The 19,522-nt window shown below is 40.8% G+C and overlaps 1 protein-coding gene across 1 annotated transcript in view; it reads right to left on the bottom strand.

The window, feature by feature from the left end:
- Positions 1-4,086: 4,086 nt before the first annotated feature.
- ADCY7 (adenylate cyclase 7) overlaps positions 4,087-19,522 on the bottom strand; it is a 39,881-nt gene continuing 24,445 nt past the window's right edge. The window contains exons 17-27 of the mRNA XM_063312744.1: positions 18,494-18,631; positions 16,402-16,449; positions 15,588-15,647; positions 14,149-14,303; positions 13,548-13,629; positions 11,629-11,784; positions 10,477-10,623; positions 8,801-8,908; positions 7,565-7,679; positions 7,286-7,410; positions 4,087-6,493 (exon numbers count right to left, since the gene is read on the bottom strand). Of these exons, the coding sequence (XP_063168814.1) occupies positions 6,356-6,493; positions 7,286-7,410; positions 7,565-7,679; positions 8,801-8,908; positions 10,477-10,623; positions 11,629-11,784; positions 13,548-13,629; positions 14,149-14,303; positions 15,588-15,647; positions 16,402-16,449; positions 18,494-18,631 (1,272 nt within the window). The 3' untranslated portion in view covers positions 4,087-6,355. The remainder of the gene's footprint in view (positions 6,494-7,285; positions 7,411-7,564; positions 7,680-8,800; positions 8,909-10,476; positions 10,624-11,628; positions 11,785-13,547; positions 13,630-14,148; positions 14,304-15,587; positions 15,648-16,401; positions 16,450-18,493; positions 18,632-19,522) is intronic.

Here is a 19,522-nt window from a genome sequence, read left to right as displayed (position 1 = left end):
TGCCCTTGGTCGGCCCCTCTTCCTTTTGCCTTCCACTCTCCCTAGCATCAGCATCTTCTCCAGGGTGTCCTGTCTTCTCATTATGTGGCCAAAGTATTTCAGTTTTGCCTTTAATATCATTCCCTCAAGTGAGCAGTCTGGCTTTATTTCCTGGAGGATGGACTGGTTGGATCTTCTTGCAGTCCAAGGCACTCTCAGAATTTTCCTCCAACACCACAGTTCAAAAGCATCGATCTTCCTTCTCTCAGCCTTCCTGATGGTCCAGCTCTCGCAGCCATATGTTACTACAGGGAACACCATTGCTTTAACTATGCGGGCCTTTGTTGTCAGTGTGATGTCTCTGCTCTTAACTATTTTATCGAGATTTGTCATTGCTCTTCTTCCAAGGATTAAGCGTCTTCTGATTTCCTGACTGCAGTCAGCATCTGCAGTAATCTTCGCACCTAGAAATACAAAGTCTTTCACTGCCTCTACATTTTCTCCCTCTATTTGCCAGTTATCAATCAAGCTGGTTGCCATAATCTTGGTTTTTTTGAGGTTTAGCTGCAAACCAGCTTTTGCACTTTCTTCTTTCACCTTCATCATAAGGCTCCTCAGTTCCTCTTCACTTTCAGCCATCAAAGTGGTATCATCTGCATATCTGAGATTGTTAATGTTTCTTCCAGAGATTTTAACTCCAGCCTTGGATTCCTCAAGGCCAGCTTGTCGCATGATGTGTTCTGCATACAAGTTGAATAGGTAGGGTGAGAGTATACAGCCCTGCCGTACTCCTTTCCCAATCTTAAACCAGTCTGTTGTTCCGTGGTCTGTTCTTACTGTTGCTACTTGGTCGTTATACAGATTCTTCAGGAGGCATACAAGATGACTTGGTATCCCCATACCACTAAGAACTTGCCACAATTTGTTATGGTCCACACAGTCAAAGGCTTTAGAATAGTCAATAAAACAGAAATAGATGTTTTTCTGAAACTCCCTGGCTTTTTCCATTATCCAGCGGATATTGGCAATTTGGTCTCTAGTTCCTCTGCCTTTTCTAAACCCAGCTTGTACATCTGGCAATTCTCGCTCCATGAACTGCTGAAGTCTACCTTGAAGGATCTTGAGCATTACCTTACTGGCATGTGAAATGAGTGCCACTGTTCGATAGTTTGAACATTCTTTAGTGTTTCCCTTTTTTGGTATGGGGATATAAGTTGATTTTTTCCAGTCTGATGGCCATTCTTGTGTTTTCCAAATTTGCTGGCATATAGCATGCATTACCTTGACAGCATCATCTTGCAAGATTTTGAACAGTTCAGCTGGGATGCCGTCGTCTCCTGCTGCCTTGTTATTAGCAATGCTTCTTAAGGCCCACTCAACCTCACTCTTCAGGATGTCTGGCTCTAGCTCACCGACCACACCGTCAAAGCTATCCCCGATATTGTTATCCTTCCTATACAGGTTTTCTGTATATTCTTGCCACCTTTTCTTGATCTCTTCTTCTTCTGTTAGGTCCTTGCCATCTTTGTTTTTGATCATACCCATTTTTGCCTGGAATTTACCTCCAATGTTTCTAATTTTCTGGAAGAGGTCTCTTGTCCTTCCTATTCTATTGTCTTCTTCCACTTCCGCGCATTGCTTGTTTAAAAATAATTCCTTATCTCTTCTGGCTAACCTCTGGAATTTTGCATTTAATTGGGCATATCTCCCCCTATCACTGTTGCCTTTTGCTTTCCTTCTTTCTTGGGCTACTTCTAGTGTCTCAGCAGACAGCCATTTTGCCTTCTTGGTTTTCTCTTTCTTTGGGATGTATTTTGTTGCCGCCTCCTGAACAATGCTGCCAACTTCTGTCCAGAGTTCTTCCGGGACCCTATCTACTAAGTCCAGTCCCTTAAATCGATTCTTTACCTCCACTGCATATTCCTTAGGAATATTAGTGAGCTCATATCTAGCTGATCTGTGGGTCTTCCCTAATCTCTTTAGTCTGATCCTAAATTGTGCAAGAAGAAGTTCGTGATCTGAACTACAGTCAGCTCCAGGCCTTGTTTTTACCGACTGTACAGATGTCCGCCACCTTTGGCTGCAAAGGATGTAATCAATCTGATTTCGGTGTTGTCCATCTGGTGAAGTCCATGTATAAAGCCGTCTCTTAGGTTGTTGGAAGAGAGTGTTTGTTATGCAGAGTGAATTGTCTTGGCAAAATTCTATCAGCCTATGTCCTGCTTCGTTTTGTTCTCCCAGGCCATACTTACCTGTAATTCGAGGTGTCATTTGACTGCCCACCTTAGCATTCCAGTCTCCTGTGATGAAAATAACATCTCTTTTAGGTGTGTTGTCCAGTAGGTGCTGCAGATCCTCATAGAACTGCTCTACTTCAGCTTCTTCAGCATTTGTGGTTGGGGCGTATATTTGGATCACTGTGATGTTAGATGGCTTGCCCTGAATTCGAATTGAGATCATTCTGTCGTTTTTTGGGTTGTATCCAAGCACTGCTTTAGCCACTTTACTATTAATTATGAAGGCTACTCCATTTCTTCTGTGGTCCTCTTGTCCGCAGTAGTAGATCTGATGGTCATTTGATGTGAAGTGGCCCATTCCAGTCCATTTCAGTTCACTGACGCCCAGAATGTCTATCTTTAATCTTGACATCTCACCAATAACCACATCCAATTTGCCCTGGCTCATAGATCTTACATTCCAGGTTCCGATGGTGTGTTGATCCTTAGAACATCGGATTCGCCGTTCACCACCAGCACCGTCGGCCGCTAGCCGTCCTTTCAGCTTTGAGCTAGCTGCGTCATCACGTCTGGGGCTAGTTGAGCTCATCCTCTGTTCCTCCCCAGTAGCATTTTGACCATCTTCCGACCTGGGGGTCTCATCTTCCGATGGTATACCGACATATCTCTGGTTGTACTGATCCATTTAGTTTTCACGGCAAGAATACTGGGGTGGATTGCCATTACCTTCCCCAGGGATCGCATTTAGTCTGACCTCTCTGTCATGACCTTCCCGTCTTGGGTGGCCCTTCACGGTTTAGCTCATGGCATCATTGAGGTGCTCAAGCTCCAGCACCACGACAAGGTAACGATCCTTTGCTGAAGAGTGTCACTAGAGACCAGAATTTCACATCACATTACGTATGCTGCTTTGGCAGTAGAATTTGTTCGGAGATTCAGTTGCAAACCATCAAGAATTACAGAGGAACATCTTCAGCAGTAGACAGATAGCTTCCTCTATAATACAATTTGTTTAGAATGGGGTGACATTTGAATATTTCTTACTACTAGTAGCTGTTGTTACAGATCATCATCATCATCTGTGGCCACCTATTCCAGGTGACTCTGGGCAGCTTTACAAAATTAAAACAGTAATAAATACAAAATGAAATTTTATCCAGCAATAAAAACAGTGTCCATCTAGGCAGCAACACCTGCCTACCCTCGGTCAAAATTCCTCACAGCCCAACTATCCATCTAACTCAAGGCCCACAAGAAAAACCAGATATTTAAAAAGTACTTGATAATGGGCAAGGTGGAAGTGATGCAGTTCTTTGGGGGAAGATTGTTCCATAGGACAGGGGCCACACAGAGAAGGTCCACCTCCTGGGTCTCACTAGAAGACATTGGTCAGTTGGAGGGGCCCCAAGGAAGCCAACGCTATCAGAAAACCTAGGACAGGCAGGCATTACAAGGGATAGGCAATCCAGAAGAGGTAGGCCCTATGATGTATACACGTCATAACCAGCACCTTGAACTGGACCCATAAACCAACTGGCAACCAATTCAGCTTACACACAAAGGTGTTGCACGGGCATAGCGGAGCCCATCAATGCTCATGTTTCTGCATTCTGGGACAGCTGAAGCTTCCAAGAGTTCTTCAGGAAGTGCCCTGTAATAATCCAACCATGAGGTAACAATGGCATGAGTAGCTATGAGAAAGGCCCCACCCATCAGAAGAGCAGATCTGAAAGGTTTTACGTGTGGTGAGTGGACTGTCTACCCTTTAATTCTGTCCCCATTCTCAACAGCTGTCATATTGCAGAGACTAGGGGTATTTGCAGTGTGGCTCTTAGGTATATTTCTATACAAGTGACAGAGAAAATAAAACCAAATAACATGAAACTTTTAATACAGAAAATGTAAAAGTGGAAGCAACGTAGCTTAGACCAGTTGCCTTGGATTGCAATATAATGCAAAATAGAAAATAATTGATTTCACAAAAGTTTCTGTTTTGGTACACATTTGAGAGCAGGTGCCAAATGTAATGATTGCAAATGTTAGACAATATGGAACTTTTGAACCAAAACGTTCTAACTTCTGCCATTTTATTTTAAAAACCAAACATGTACTCAATGTACAATAAAAAAGAAATTAAAAGTAATAATTCACATTAACTTGCAGTTATTACAAAAAGACAGTTACACAACCTTCTGTTTAATACCACCCAGGACTACCCTGTCTTACTACTCTCTAACATGATCTACCCTAGTCACCTAAGACTTTCTAAAAGTCCTATATCTATAGTAAGACCTCACTAGAAATTTGTTCCCATCATGAAACATAGGTAATTCATCCTCCACATGTTAATTACACAGTAATTATAATGGACACAAACAAGGGTGCACACAGGGCTTAGCAGGGTGAAAAGATTTGCAGTCAATTGAACTGCAGTCTGAAACTTTTTAAAATAGTAAGATCAGGTCTCATTAATAGATTCACTCTAGAGAACGCTCCAAATTCTTCAAGTTCATATCCTTTACGTCTAAAATGCATTCATTTACACAAATGTATCTAGCAGAAATATAATCACAAAGCAAAATACAGTTGTTAACAGTACTAGCCAACATAACTCACTAGTACTTTGGATATAATCTTAGATAAATGCTGTCCTTTGTTTCTGCTTATTCTAGGGTTTATGCACAAGCAGATACTTTTCTTTCCATTGGCTGCCCTAATTTTGCATAATATCAGAAGTGCCAAGCAAAACACTCTTTGCAGTTTTATATCTAATTCCATAGTTCCATCTAAAAGAAATTGTAATTTGTAGATAAGGTAGCATTGCTAGGGACTCTTTCAGACACTTTATTTCATGTCTAGCATCCTGAAATGCATCATAGTTCTCTTAAATTTTGTTGGGTTGCAACACACAGTCAATGCCTATCTTCAGCTGATGGTAAAGATCAGTAATACTTTAAAACGGCCTATTTAAAAATGTACAGTATTTTTCAGAATTCCTAACAGATACAAAAAGCAGAATCATACTTTGAAATAAGAATACAGATGAATAATAATAATTGGTATAGGAAGAGGCATAGACAAGTTTGGCACAGACATGGTAGTTGGCCTGCTTCTTGTTCATTTTTGTTGCAAACCTGTATAAGATAAAATTCAGCAGTATTGTATGGACAGTTTTACTTACTGTGCAGTGTTTGAGCAGAAGCTGCCAATGAAGTACAGACATCATCCATAATGCTCTACACCACTCAAAACTACTGTATGAGGATATTTCTAACAGGAAACAGAAAAAAAGAAAATGGCTTGATAGCTTTTCTACACCATAATCCATTTTAGGGATCATGCATCATCCTATTTTAGTATTAGTAGCAAAGCTGTAGTAGAAATTGACTATGATTTATATAAGTAGGGTTGCTGAATAAGAAATATCCTGAATTTTACACTGACAGTACAGGAATTTCCACATCTGCATCAGCTGGGGAAGTTCCTCCTTATGCTGTTCCTTGCAGAACAGGAAGAGGTAAGTAGTGATGAAAGCAGACAGGTCTAATTTATTTTGTGATAGTATAGAAGGACTGCAAGAAAAATATTTTTGCATCTTGAGATTTTAGCTGAAGAGAAAACTGAAGAGTGCAATTTTGTGGGATCGACAACAGGTCTGAGGATGGCCTGTGGTGTATCATGAGAGGAGGAGCCACAGTTTAATGGCAGAGTGCATGCTTGGTGTGCAGATGGCAGTTCCACAGAAAAGGATGTCCAATGACCAGGCTCCAATCTTGTCTACTGTAGTCTGCTTTTTGCTCAAGGCAGTGCTATAGCGATCATCAAATTATCCACATGAAAAGGCAAGGATAAGGCAGAGAAGCAGGGCATTTGAACCAAAAAAGCATGCAGGAAAGGAATTCCATGTCCTCTGTGGCAGGAAAAAAGAATTGGCATCAGATAGAGGGGTAGACCCAACTGTAAACTTCTTTCAAGAACCTCCGGCGCTCTTCTCTGGAGATACAAAATGCCAGCACTGATAAACTCCTTTACTGAAGGAGTAAAAATTTTCAGGCCTCACTGAAAGAAAGTTGCTTAAAATAAAAGCAAAGCCCAACAGGGTATTTTGACCATAATTGCTCAGCGTCTTCTTGTTCAAGTCAAAACCCTTGGGATTTGGCTGTATCGGTGCAGACAAAGTAAGTAATCAATTCTCCCTTTCCCTTGACATTAATAAGTCCTCGGCATTCACAGGCATATCCCAAACTCTCTAATATTTTGCATGTCTCTTCTGTAACCTGTGCATGAAACAAACAGAAGTTGAGAGACCATTCAAAATCCTCAATGAACATTTGACTGATTTTGGATCATGCTTCTTTGCTGAAGCTCCTGGAACAACTTATAAAATCACTTATATTTACCAGCATGGTCACGCTAAATAATAGACCAGTGTTGCTCAACCTTGTTAACTTTCAGATGTGTGGACTTCAACTCCCAGAATTCCCCAGCCAGCTTGGCTGGGGAATTCTCTGAGTTGAAGTCCACACATCTGAAAGTTGACAGGGTTGAGCAACGCTGTATTAGACAGATCATAGACACAACAGCTGTGGCAAAGAATAACAGTATCTTCCAGTAGTTAAGAGCCACATGGCTTTGCTAAATTTATCTCTGTCTTGGACAGGAAGGTTTGTGATTCTCCTTGGCAGAAGGAGGGTACTCCTGCTATTGGCGATTTGTCTGCCTTCTCTGTCTGCCCAGAAAGAAGAGATAAGATTTAGGCCACTGCATTTCTTTCTTGATACTCTCTCTGCTTATGCTTTTGGAGAGAGCAGGTGAAGACAAAGGACAGCAAGAAGAGCATGTAGGAGAAGTTCTGTAAATTATTCCTAGACACCTGATGAGCTGTGGATCCCTGAAGATGTTGACATCAAAGACCAGTCCCAGGATCAATGATATACTTTATTAAGGGTCTCAAATAAACAAAACAATACAAACTGTGTGTTTGGGCGGAAAGGGGAAGCTCTAACAGAATTACATTTCATTATTTTGTGTAAATCAAAGTTCATCCAAAACTTCCCTTCTTACTTTACCTGGATTTTCCCAAGTTCTCCAGTAGTCTCCATCCTGCTGGCAACATTGACAGTGTTTCCCCAAATATCATACTGGGGTTTGCGAGCACCAATCACACCAGCTACTACCGGCCCATGATTTATGCCTGCGTGGACAATATGGTGAAGGAGAAAATAGATGATTGATAAAAAGCATACACAGTTGGATCCAAACTTGGAAGAAAACTATCAGTGTAACCCTAAGAAAAATAGTGCACCATCCTTGAGGTTTGGGAGAAGCCCACCTCTTCCCAAACTTACCAACACGGAGACGGAAATTGTTGAACGAATGCCGGTTGATGCCATCTAGTTTGGTCATCAAGGCCATTGCAAATTCCACCATGATGCCAATTTGAGCACACAGTTTTTCTTGATCCTAAACAGATGGTGGGAAGAGAAGCAAACAGCAAAACATTATGGCGGTCAACAACCAGAATTCCTCAAACAGACAACAACCAATGCATACTAATATCAACAAAAATAAATGCAGGCACCGTTGAACTCACAATATGATCCAATCACGACATGCTGTACAAACAATAAGTCGGAATTTTGCTACATTCCAAAAACAAAAGCAGGCAGCGACTATATAAAAAAAAATGTATATAAAAAACTATATAAAAAAAATCTGAACGGCCTGGAAATTTTATTAAAATTTTACTAAACTATGAGTTACAAAATGTAATGACATCTTTGTAAAAGCAGCAGTACAACGGAACACAGGTTGGGGATTCAATGGTCCCTTCGCTTCAGGGCAAAATCTCAGTGCATGCAGGATTAATGCACTGCTTAAGCACTGCCACATGGTCTACCCTTCGTCAAAAACACATCTTATGATAACCCACGCCATTGCAATTTCTGTGCAGGAGATCATCTTCAAGATGATTCAGAATGATCCACAAAAGTCAAAAGCTGAAACCCACATGGAAAAGCAGCAACTTAGGAGAAAATACATCTCCATTCAGAGCTCTCCACTTGGATTGGTCCAGCCCCCCCCCCCCATTGAGCACATACTATGCCACGGAATAGATTCCTTAAAAATTCTGGCTGTATCTTCTCCAAGGAATTAAAAGAGCTATGCATTACCAGTTGGACTCCAAATAAAAGCTGTGTGTAACGTTTAGCCAAGAATATCTTTAGCACTACTGGTATAAATAATGCACTTCTGGATTGTATAGCTATTGCTGATTTTTAAGCACTTTGGACAATATAATCCAGATGTCCCCCGCATTTGCCAGACACATAAAATGCTATGCAAAATATTTGAGAGTTTTAACTTGCTCTGTTGAATGTCTATTCTGCTACCAGGCACGAACTCCAGGACACTTGGTCACTGAACTTAAGCATCTTACAGAAATACCAAGAACCTTCTGATGTATCCTAGGGTCAAAGCGAAAGTCAGCGGAAATCTAGGCGGGTCTTTTTTCCTTAAATATGAAAATATTTAATGTTCTAAGGCAGTGTTTCTAAGGAATTGACACTTCAAAAAAGACCTACCAGATTATTCTCTTGACCTGGTACAACACAGAGTCCGGATGCCGCCATATATGTGCTCCCAATGGTTTTGATTTTTTCAACTCCACTAAATTTAGGCTTTAGCAGCAGCTATTTGAGGGGAAAAAAGAAAATAAATGTCTTCATTTTTTTTTCTTGATTGTGTAGTTTTAGTAAATAACATTATTACCTCACTATTGTTTATTTTTTGATGTTATGTAAATATATTGAGAGCTCTTGCACCAAAGTCAAATTCCTTGTATGGCTAATCCTACTTGGCCAATCAAGTATTCTCTTCTCTTCTTCTATTCTAAACAATATTCAGGACTTGATTCTCTCTCATATTATGGTTGCATGAAAGGCTAGATTTTCCAGAAAAATTAGCCAACTCAGGTAACCGAGCTTCTGTAGGCACTTAATTCAGTCTAATATTTTCAATTATTTTACAGATATATTTATTTATGTTTATTTGTCGTATTTTTTATTACAGATAGTCTATTATTAGATGTCTGTAAAATAAAATATGACAATTAAAAATGGTCATGGTTTATTTTACAGGTATCTAAGTACGGAATGCATGTGATCAGTCTGCATATTCTGAGGTATTCTATATACTTTAAATGCTCAGAATGCTCATGAACAAGCCATGCTTTTTAATTTGTCACTTTTCAGTAACTGAAAGCAACAAGTTCAAAATGAATGTCATCCAGCTATAGTAATAAAATACGATCCTCTGGCTCAATACAATGCAAACATTATGTGGTACAAATGAGTTAGGGTCCTTCCCTCCCACTATCCCCAACCAATTCCTTCTTTAAAATTTGTCAGTACAAAAAATAATAATAAACACTTTCAATCAAACATGACTCCTGGTGACCTCACTGACACACCCATGTACTTTTCTTGGCATCAATACAGCAATGTCTTCTTCCCTCCAGACAGGTATTTTTTTTAGATTTTTTAATCCCGCCTTTATTATTTTGATAAATAACTCAAGGTGGGGAACATACCTAATACTCCTTCCTCCTCCTATTTTCCCCACAACAACAAACCTGTGAGGTGAGTTGGGCTGAGAGAGAGTGACTGGCCCAGGGTCACCCAGCCGGCTTTCATGCCTAAGGCAGGACTAGAGCTCACGGTCTCCTGGTTTCTAGCCTGGTGCCTTCACCACTAGACCAAACTGGCTCTTTTTCAACTTTCCAGTCCAGTCTACAACTCTGGTATGTCCCTGGTAGTGTCCTATCCAATTACTAACAAGGCCTGATCCTGCTAGTTTTCCCAGTTCAGACAAGATTTGAGCCATACCCATCATCCACCAGCTTCCAAAACCCTACATAGGAGTTGGATCTCATTTCATTAACATCTGGTTCAGATGGAGTCTATTAAGACTGAGGCATGGATAAATCACACAAATAAATAAATACTTTCATACATGCTAAATATTTGGGAGGGAAGAATATTCATCTGGTTTCTCAAGTAGGGCAAATAAATCTCTATACCCAGAGCAGTGTTTCTCAACCTTAGCAACTTGAAGATGTGTGGACTTCAACTCCCAGAATTCCCTGGCCAGCATGCTGGCTGAGGAATTCTGGGAGTTGAAGTCCACACATCTTCAAGCTGCCAAGGTTGAGAAACAGAGACGCAGAGGATTGGAAAAGCCAAGGTAGATAATGAAATACCTCATCAAAATCAGCAATGATCTCATTCAGGAGCCGAAGACATTCCAGACCTTCCTTGTTGACATCGCACTCCGTGTAGAATACCTTGAAGTCAGGAACCGAGGCAAACATGACACAGACGCAGTCATAAGATTGATGATACCAGTCCTGAGGGATATGTAGTAAGAGGTTCATAGTATCATTAACTGAGCAACTGCTTTCAACTTAATGCTCTACCCCCTTCTCTGTTAACTAAGGCCACAATGACCCACACAGTTCCTCTCTGTTTAGTCTACTGAAATTGCACTACTCAAAAATTAGGCCCTGCACTGAGATAGCTCTATACGGGAACTTGCCACACCAAGCTGCATTAAGGGGTGTTACTCTTCCATTGTGTCGGACAGCCAGCCAATATTTCTTCCAATATTTCTCTCATTTACCATTTTCTCCAATCTTTTGTGGTGCCTCTTTTGTCACCTCTGAGTATGTCTAATACTTAATGAGCCCTTGAGAATTAACTCCCTAAAGGTTTATTATTATTAATATTATTCCTACAAAGCTTGGAGTTCTCCACATTATGATGAATTTTATCCATACACCATCTCTCTCAAAAGAGCTCTAAATGGCTAAGGATCCACAGGGTGGATGTGATGATACTTCAATAACCCTACAGGGATTTACTCAGTTTTGGCTTTGCATACTGTGTGAATCCAGGCCCTGTGGCCTGTAAAACATGGCTTATGACTTACTATAATGCCTAAACATAGTCATGGTGATCTAATCAAGAAGCCAGGCTGAATGTGTTGTATGAACCAGCCATTGAGAATGGGTTTTCGACTAATATCTAGGATTCTACTGCTTTCTTCTTAAACTCTTTGAGGGCAACTTCAGGGAATGACCAAGTACAAATGTACAAGTAGAGTAGAGTAGAGGAGAGGAGAGGAGAGTAGAGTAGAATAGAATAAACTTTTATTGTCATTCCACTATACACCAAGGTGCACATTAAAATGAAATCTCGTTGCAACTGGCTCACAAAAAATAATTACTATAATACATAATACATACTCTTTACCATTCCACTCCCCTAATCATTACCCCTAATGAATATCATGGTCCTACAGGCACCTTCAACCAAACATCTGCTATGTAGCATCACAGTTAACTCTTCTGTACCTCATTTAATTTGTCCCCAATAAAATGGGCAGCCACATGAGCTGGGAGGACATTTTCAAGCAGCAGCCTGTTTACATTCTCCATGGTTTCAAATGACTCGTGCTCCTTTTTAAATTTGTTTTTCTGTAGGCAGTCCAGCCGACAATAATAGTCTATCTGCAAGCAGACGGCGTCAAGAAATTGATCAAAACTATCAGCAACAAACACAAAGCTTATCCCATACTGATATTGCAATTAGGAAACATCTGATTTATGACAACCCAGATACAGTCCCCTTAATCAGATTTACCTGCATATTTCATTGATTCCTACAAAGTTTACTGTTAAGTAGACATGCATAGGATTGTGGTTTTAAAGTAATAAAGTTGTATTTTCTTTAAAAAAAAATCGTTCATTTCCAGGATGTTTCTGCACTTAAGCCTACCTAACTAAATCACTGTTTACTCTTTTTCCTGATTTTTTTTTCTTTTTTTGTGGTTGTAGATGAACCATTTGCATTGTTTATTTTAACATAAAAGGCTCAAATCTGTATAGACACACATCTCACATATGGAGATTTATGCTCAGATTTCAGCAATCACAGCCACTTCACATGCACACAGCTCAAATGAGTAAAACTATTAACAAGAATAATATCAAATGATTGCTAAGTCAGTATGGGGAGCCCAGAGCAATGCCTTGGGATACACAATTAAGTGCAGCTGAGAAAGAAATGTGCCTCTTAGGAGAAAATTAGACTATAATGAATACTTTATCTGTGTACCAAAGCGCTGGGATGTGTTCTGGTTATGTGTGCATCACTACGCAGGGATGATAAGGCATTTCCAGTACTAGGAGGCAGATGTACAGAATGCACTAGTTAGATCTCCCATCTGAAAGGAACATTCTTGTGAAAAAGGAATCGGTTGATTCAATATCATCCGTCCTCGCACGGTGCAAAGGGGTTTGCTCTTGTCTTCTCCCAACGTTTTTGAGCATTAGAGGTTGTGTGCATTAAGAAAATAAAGACAAAAGTCAACTGCGGCATCAATGCCAGGCTTTATGTTCTACCAACAATGATTTGGAAGGGAGGTAGAGTAACTTTCACTTCCAAGAGAGGACCTGCTCCTAGGTGGAAGGTGTAGTTCAATCAACATCATATTGTGTTGAGTTGTCCATCACACCATATGTGCCACTCTGAATTAATATCACCACTCCCTGCTAATTACTTTGGCTGTTCTATGGAAGAAAATGAATTCTTATTAGCGGATTTCTGAGAATTTCAGAATTCTCAGAAAAGGTCATCAAATTCTGTTCAATCATGATGACTGTAAGAAAACTTTGGAATATAAATAGATTATTTTCCAGATTATAAGGAAGCTCTATACTTTAGTTTTTCATATTTTAGTTTTTATTATATATATTATAGTTTGATATATTGCCTGAACATTTGTTCTATGAATAATGATGACAATGACAAATGTAAAGAATAACAACAACTGATAGAAGGCAGGTAGTCCCCGCTTAACGACCACAATTGGGACAGGACTTTAGGTCACTAAGCAAATCTGGACCAGATTTTATGACCATTTTTGTGGTGGTCGTTAAGCAAATCATGCGGTTCCCTATTGATTTTGCTTATCAGAAGCCGGCTGGGAAGGTCAAAAATGGTGACCACAGGACACTGCAACAATCGTAAATGTGTGATGGTTCCCAAGTGCCCAAATCACAATCTCATGACTGCGCGGACGCTGCAATGGTCATAAGTGCAAGGAACGATCAAAAGTCTGTTTTTTCACCACCATCATAACTCCTGACTAAATGGCTAAATGGTTGTTAAGCAAGGACTACCTGTACTTCTTGGTGTTGTGATCAACTTCCCCAGCTATTGGGCTGGAAATTTGGAGATACATAGACCCAAGCCACACAGGGATCCATACCTGCTTGGACAACAGAACCAGAGTTATATAAAAGAGTGCCAGATACAGATTGATCATCTCTCTTGGATTTCTTATAAAAAGCCTGAAGCAGAAAATAAAAGAACAAATTAGAATAATTACATGAAATAAACATGTTTATCCTTGAAAAGGTCCAAAGTTTCAAACTACAGAATGCATAAGAAACAAAAGTTGTTGAAAGTATCTTCCTCGTGTGAAACAGTGAAAATGACCTTCACAATTCACCCACCATTTATGGAGGAAGGAAGGGGCAAGAAATGTGAGTTGATTTCAGACTTGTTAGAACACACATTTCAATGCGCCGCAGGGTGTTTGCAAAGCTCAAAATAAAGCAAGCAAATAGTAAATGCTATTTACGGCAGTGACCTCACAGGTACAGTCCACTAGGTCCTTGCAGCATTTCATACCACACAGTCCAAGCAACATGTACCACCACAATATTTTCAGGGGGGAAATGGTGTCTCAAAGTAGTCAACAGACTCCTAAATAAGCTGATCTTTGCCAGTATTATTTCATTACGTTTTTCACTCCACCCCACCCCATCCCCTAGCAAAGTTACTATTGAGACATAAGCTCTTTCTACCTGGTACTGTTGCCGTTGTTCAAAGTTTGATTGCTGTTAAATATGATGAAATATCCCATGATGGCTCCTGAGAGCAGCATTAACTTGAGTTCAAAACTCATTCGAAGGAACACAGAGCATGCAATGAAACCCAGGAGACAGCAGTAGGCATAATACTGGTATAGAAGAAGAATTTAAGCAAGAGTTAGCAAATGCTTTCATGTCAGACTGCTAGGAAATAGATTATTATTATTATTATTATTGTTATTATTATTATTTTAAATATTGTGCATATAACTATATAAAAGCTTGGCTGCCTCATAACATAAAAACAATTATTTAGCACTGCATATTGAAATTAAACAACCTGAGCAAAGCAAAAGACTGACATACTTCCCCTGCACAATTGTGAAGAATTTAGCAGACCCAAGCTTTACTCCTTACAGAAACCAGGTTGCTGTTAGATAGCAATTCAAGAGCATGGTTTCGAATGGGACTAGCTCAGATCCTAAACAAGGATGGCTTATTATTTCCTGACCTGCTGAAAGTATACATTTATATATAATGTATCTGAATACAAATAAGTAACTAAACATGGGATCTAAAATATCACAGAGGTTACAGTTTTTCCATATATCGGTAGTTACTTCTAAAGTTATGACATATGTTGTATTATTAAAGGAGAATCTAAAAATCACCATTAAGCTATAAAATAAAATACTGGGTTAACCCAGTACAAGTAGTCCTCGTTTAGCGACCACAATGGCGACTGGCAACTCGGTCATTAAGCAAAACTGTTGCTAAGTGGGAATTCGTGACTGCAACTGGGCTTATAATTTTACTTCAGGTTTCCTTTTTCCCCACTCCCCCGCCCTTTGGAATGCTCATCCTGGCACTGGGATAATTAGCAAGAAGGGAACTGATGTCTGTATTTACATTTATTGGAGAGGAAGGGATTATAAGAGAGTAAGCAGGCACACCATGGGGAATACACCAGCTGTTTGCAGGGCACAGTCATGGCTGCCGGTGCATTCCTTTCGATGTGTATTCCCCATGGTATGCCTGCATACTCTTTCGTAATCCCTTCATCTCCACTCTCTCTGCTCTGGGGTCGGGGGGAGAAAAAAATGGGTCAGGCACAGGACAACGTGACCTGACTGTAATGGTGATCACATGACCAAGAGACACTGTGAAGGTCGTAAACACACCCCTTGGTTGCAAAGTTATTTTTTCAGCGCTGTCGTAAGCGAGGTCTACCCGTATAGACTTTTCTCACCAGTGTTTCTCAACCTCAGTAACTTTAAGATGTGTGGACGTCAACTCCCAGAATCCCCCAGCCACACTTCTTAAAGTTGCTAAGGTTGAGAAACACTTCTTTACCCATTCCCAACTGACTTTTGCCCTTGTATGCAGGGCTGGACCAAAATCTGTATTTTTAAGATATATCCATCTTCACTCACCGGGTAAATCACAGTCATTGTAGGAGATTCCTCTTCAACTCCTGAAATGTTTCCTGCCAGCTGTTTTTGGGGGGGGGAGGGGGGAGAGGACATAAACAATTATTTAGGTGATAAATTGGGCTTCATACCAGCAAAACTGTAGGGAGAAAGCTTAACAGAAATATACAAGAGGGCTGAAATATTCTTTAATTCTGGGAAACAAGATAGTATCTGGAAGTGACTCAGGCAGGCTCCTTTCTGACATACTGGGGTATAAGAAGGAGGGAAGATACAGCCCAACCAGGCTTTCAAGATTCTATTATTATACCCTATCTCAATAAATTATAGTTCTAGTCTTCCTCTCAAGTTGATTTTCTGATCTAAACTAGCCAGGGGGGCTGATGAAAACAACTAAAGATGACCACCTAAACAAAAGCAATGCATATGTGACCCACTTTTCAAAATAAACATTTCAAATGGGTTCAAAGTCACTTGAGTCATTTGTGTTCTAATTTTTAACCCACCTTTTAGCCAAGAGCTTTAACAGAATATAAATGCAACAAAATGAATGTCAAATCCAAATAGAACAAGGTTCATTTCGAAATCTCCATCCTGTGATAAGCTTTTAAAAAGGCAATTTGTGAGCCACAACCGCAAATCTATTCTAAAGAACGGAGATGAAAAAGCTAGATAGCTGGGGTAAAGTCAGTGGAGACTATAATCAAAACCTTATAGAATATTTTCACCCTGCGATAAGCAGCTGCTGAAAGCCAGGTCACTTCTGCTATTAAGCCCAAGCAATTAATCTAGCCAATAAGATCAGCTTTTTACTCACTGGGTTGACATGTGGTAAAGTATGATATCCACCGGGCTGGCTCACTGGCTAATTAAGACATTAAAAGCTGGTTAGGGAATATGCTGGTGGAAATTCAAAACACATACATTTATTACCAAAAGAACAACATGCAAGTGTTTTCAAAAGGAAAAGAGGGTGATTGAAGTCAGAGAAATTCAATGAAATGGGAAGAAAGACTCCCCGATTAAGCAGGACTTTAAACACTGTGCTGTTTCAGACTGAAGTCCAGCTCATCTGTGCCCAAATTACTGTGCACCTGTCAGCCATACAAGATAGACCGGACTAAAAAACAGACTCCATGCAGACCTAAAGCAACTTTTATTAGAACAGTTATACAGGTAGCCCTCACTTAACGACCACAAGAGGGACTGGAAAATTGGTTGTTAAGCAGTGCGGTCATTAAGCAAGTCACTACGACTGGACCCAATTTTACGACCATTTTACAATGGCCATTAAGCGAATCTAGCTTCCCCAATGGATGGCTTTTTGCTGAAAACTTGCAAAAAAGATTGCAAATTGTGATCAGGTGACCACATGATGCTGCAAGTGGTTGTAAATGTGGGCCGGCTGCCAAGTGCCCAAATTGCAATCATGTGACCGTGGGGGTGGTGTGACAGTTTGCGATGGTCATAAGCCTGACCACAGGTTGTAAAGCAGTTTTTCCGAGGCCGTTGTAACTTTGGACCATTGTTAAATGAATGGTCGTTAAGCAAGGACTATCTGTATAATCTTGGAAGTCTGAATATGCTTCCCTTCCTCCCCCTTTTATCTTCAGGAGAATTAAACTTGTCTGAAGCTTTTTTGTAAACCACTTTCCTAGCCTGGGCAAGGAAAGTTGCATTTGTCTGTCTGTTGCCTTGGTAGCGGATTTTCCCTCTGTCCTTCAAGGCTATCCTCTTTACTCACTACAGCATCACAGCAGCCATGTATAGAGAGAGAGTAAAATAAGATGACCTTGATGGAGACATGCAGGCTCTGTTGCCTAGGCAAAAGGGGAGAAAGCAATTTTTCAGTCCAAAACATCCAGATAACATTCAGAAGTGGCTCAGACAGACACCTCTCTAATTCACTGAACTATAAGGAGGAGGAGGAGGAGGTGCAGCGCAATCAGACTGGCAAGATTCTGGTATAAGAGCCAGTCTCCATAAAAGTAGTTTTAGCCTTCCTGTGGAGTTGATGTCCTGGTCTGGTCCACCTGGTGGGGCCGACAATATGAGCTCAGGGAAAGGCTTTGGCAAAGAGTGACTATGAGAGCAAAGGTGTTAGTAATCGAATGGAAAGACAGCAATTGTTGGGCCAGTCCAAACATTTCTTTAAATCGAATCTCCTGCTGTAAAACAGCAGCCAACTAGATGCTTTTGAGAAGCCATCAGGATGTGGGAGCAAGGGCTCTCTTTTTTCAGCGCTCATGAATCTGGTCCTCAACTAAATACTTTTTCCAAACACCTAGGATCTATATACGTATTAGGGATTGGGCTCTCGGATCAGGTACAGGCATAGTTAAACAAATTAAAAGTAGAAAATACATTTGATAAAGTAATACACTAAACAAAAAGTCCTGAGGCTAATCCGATGTCTATCCCAGAGATGGACAATCTGGGGCTGCATAAATTTGGCAACTTTTAAATTCTGGTGGTGCGACTCATGACATCTTCAAAAATTGACAACACGTTTAAAATCGAAAAACACATAAAATATACAGCCTCATTCATGGTCAGATCCACCTTATCTCTTCAAAGGGAAAAAGTGCTTTCCTGGTCCCCAAGCCTGTCCGTCTTCACTGAAACTTTTCTTTTCCCAAAGACATTTAAGCTACTTTGCATTTTGCAGCAGTGAATTCCCCTAATTATGCACATGCTTCCTGCTTGATTGTATAACGCAGTGTTTCTCAACCTTGGCCGTCGGAAGATGTGTAGACTTCAACTCCCAGAATTCCCCCGCCAGCATGGGGAAATCCAGTGGCCGAGGTTGAGAAACACTGATATAAGGCCTTCCCATCAGCCATGAGCACGGATGGAGGTGAGCAGTGTCACTGCATGCTTCCCCACTAAGATTCAGCAGGAGGAATTACCAAGTTGAAAACAGCTAGGATCAGCAGAGAGCCAAGGGCAAGGATGGCCAGAGGGAGCCTGACGGATGGCATCGTCTCCACTTTCTCAGAAAGCGTGCAGAGGTAGTGTGTTAGTGGCCACCGCTTTGCGCAGCATCTCTGCCAAAAAGAGTAAACATTTCAAGATGGCAAACCCACCACCTTCAATGGTCATTCATGCAGTTGCCTCATAGCATCGTACATATTTGCACTTCCTAGGATAATTAGAACCATTGGCTCCACTTGTTTTAAATGAAGAGAGTTGTACAAATCTTTTCTCCCACCGTGGGAGGCGGTGGCCCAACAGGGCAGAAGACTAGCTACTTCCATGCTTTGTTTATTGGAAAAGGAGACTGTAGCAGTGACCACACAGGGTGGGCTTGAACAGTGAAATGGGCTATGCGTTGCCACCCATTGTGAAGACAAGCAAGAAATCCAGGGCAGGACCCATAGACCATGTGAAGAAAATTCCACCTCGGTCCTTAGCATCTCCAGTTAAGAGCATCTTATGTCCCACAGCTGGGAAGGCATATTTCTGCTCCCAACCATGCTGAGAGCTGCTGCTATTCCTGTAGGCAACGCTAGGCTAGAAAGACCAAGGATCTAACTTGCAAGCTGCATACTTCCATACTTTGTTTATTGGAAAAGGTTGTAGCTTGCAGTAACCACATGGGGTGGGTCTGAATAATAAATGCATTGCCATCTATTCTGAAGACAAGCGAGAAATGGAAAAGGCATCCAACACATCAACAGTCACCTAGGAAACAGCAATTCCACCAGACTGCAGAAGGAACCAGGAATATTTCCACAGCTTTGTTTGGATGCCTCCTATCCCTCCTCTGTCACCTGATGAGCTAGTGCTCCCATCCCAACTCCTACAATCCAGCACCACTGCCTACTTTTTCCTCCCTTCTCCCTCCCCTTCTTTCCTCCTTTTGTGAGGACCTTTTAGATTCCATGCCAGAGAGACTCTCTTACTGTATGAAGCCTCTCTGGGATCAAAATCAGTTT

The sequence above is a fragment of the Candoia aspera genome, chromosome 11 (genome assembly GCF_035149785.1).
Source record: "Candoia aspera isolate rCanAsp1 chromosome 11, rCanAsp1.hap2, whole genome shotgun sequence".
NCBI classification, from domain to species: domain Eukaryota; kingdom Metazoa; phylum Chordata; class Lepidosauria; order Squamata; family Boidae; genus Candoia; species Candoia aspera.
Note: the sequence above shows the minus strand (reverse complement) of the source record. Positions and strands in the feature narration are given on the sequence as shown.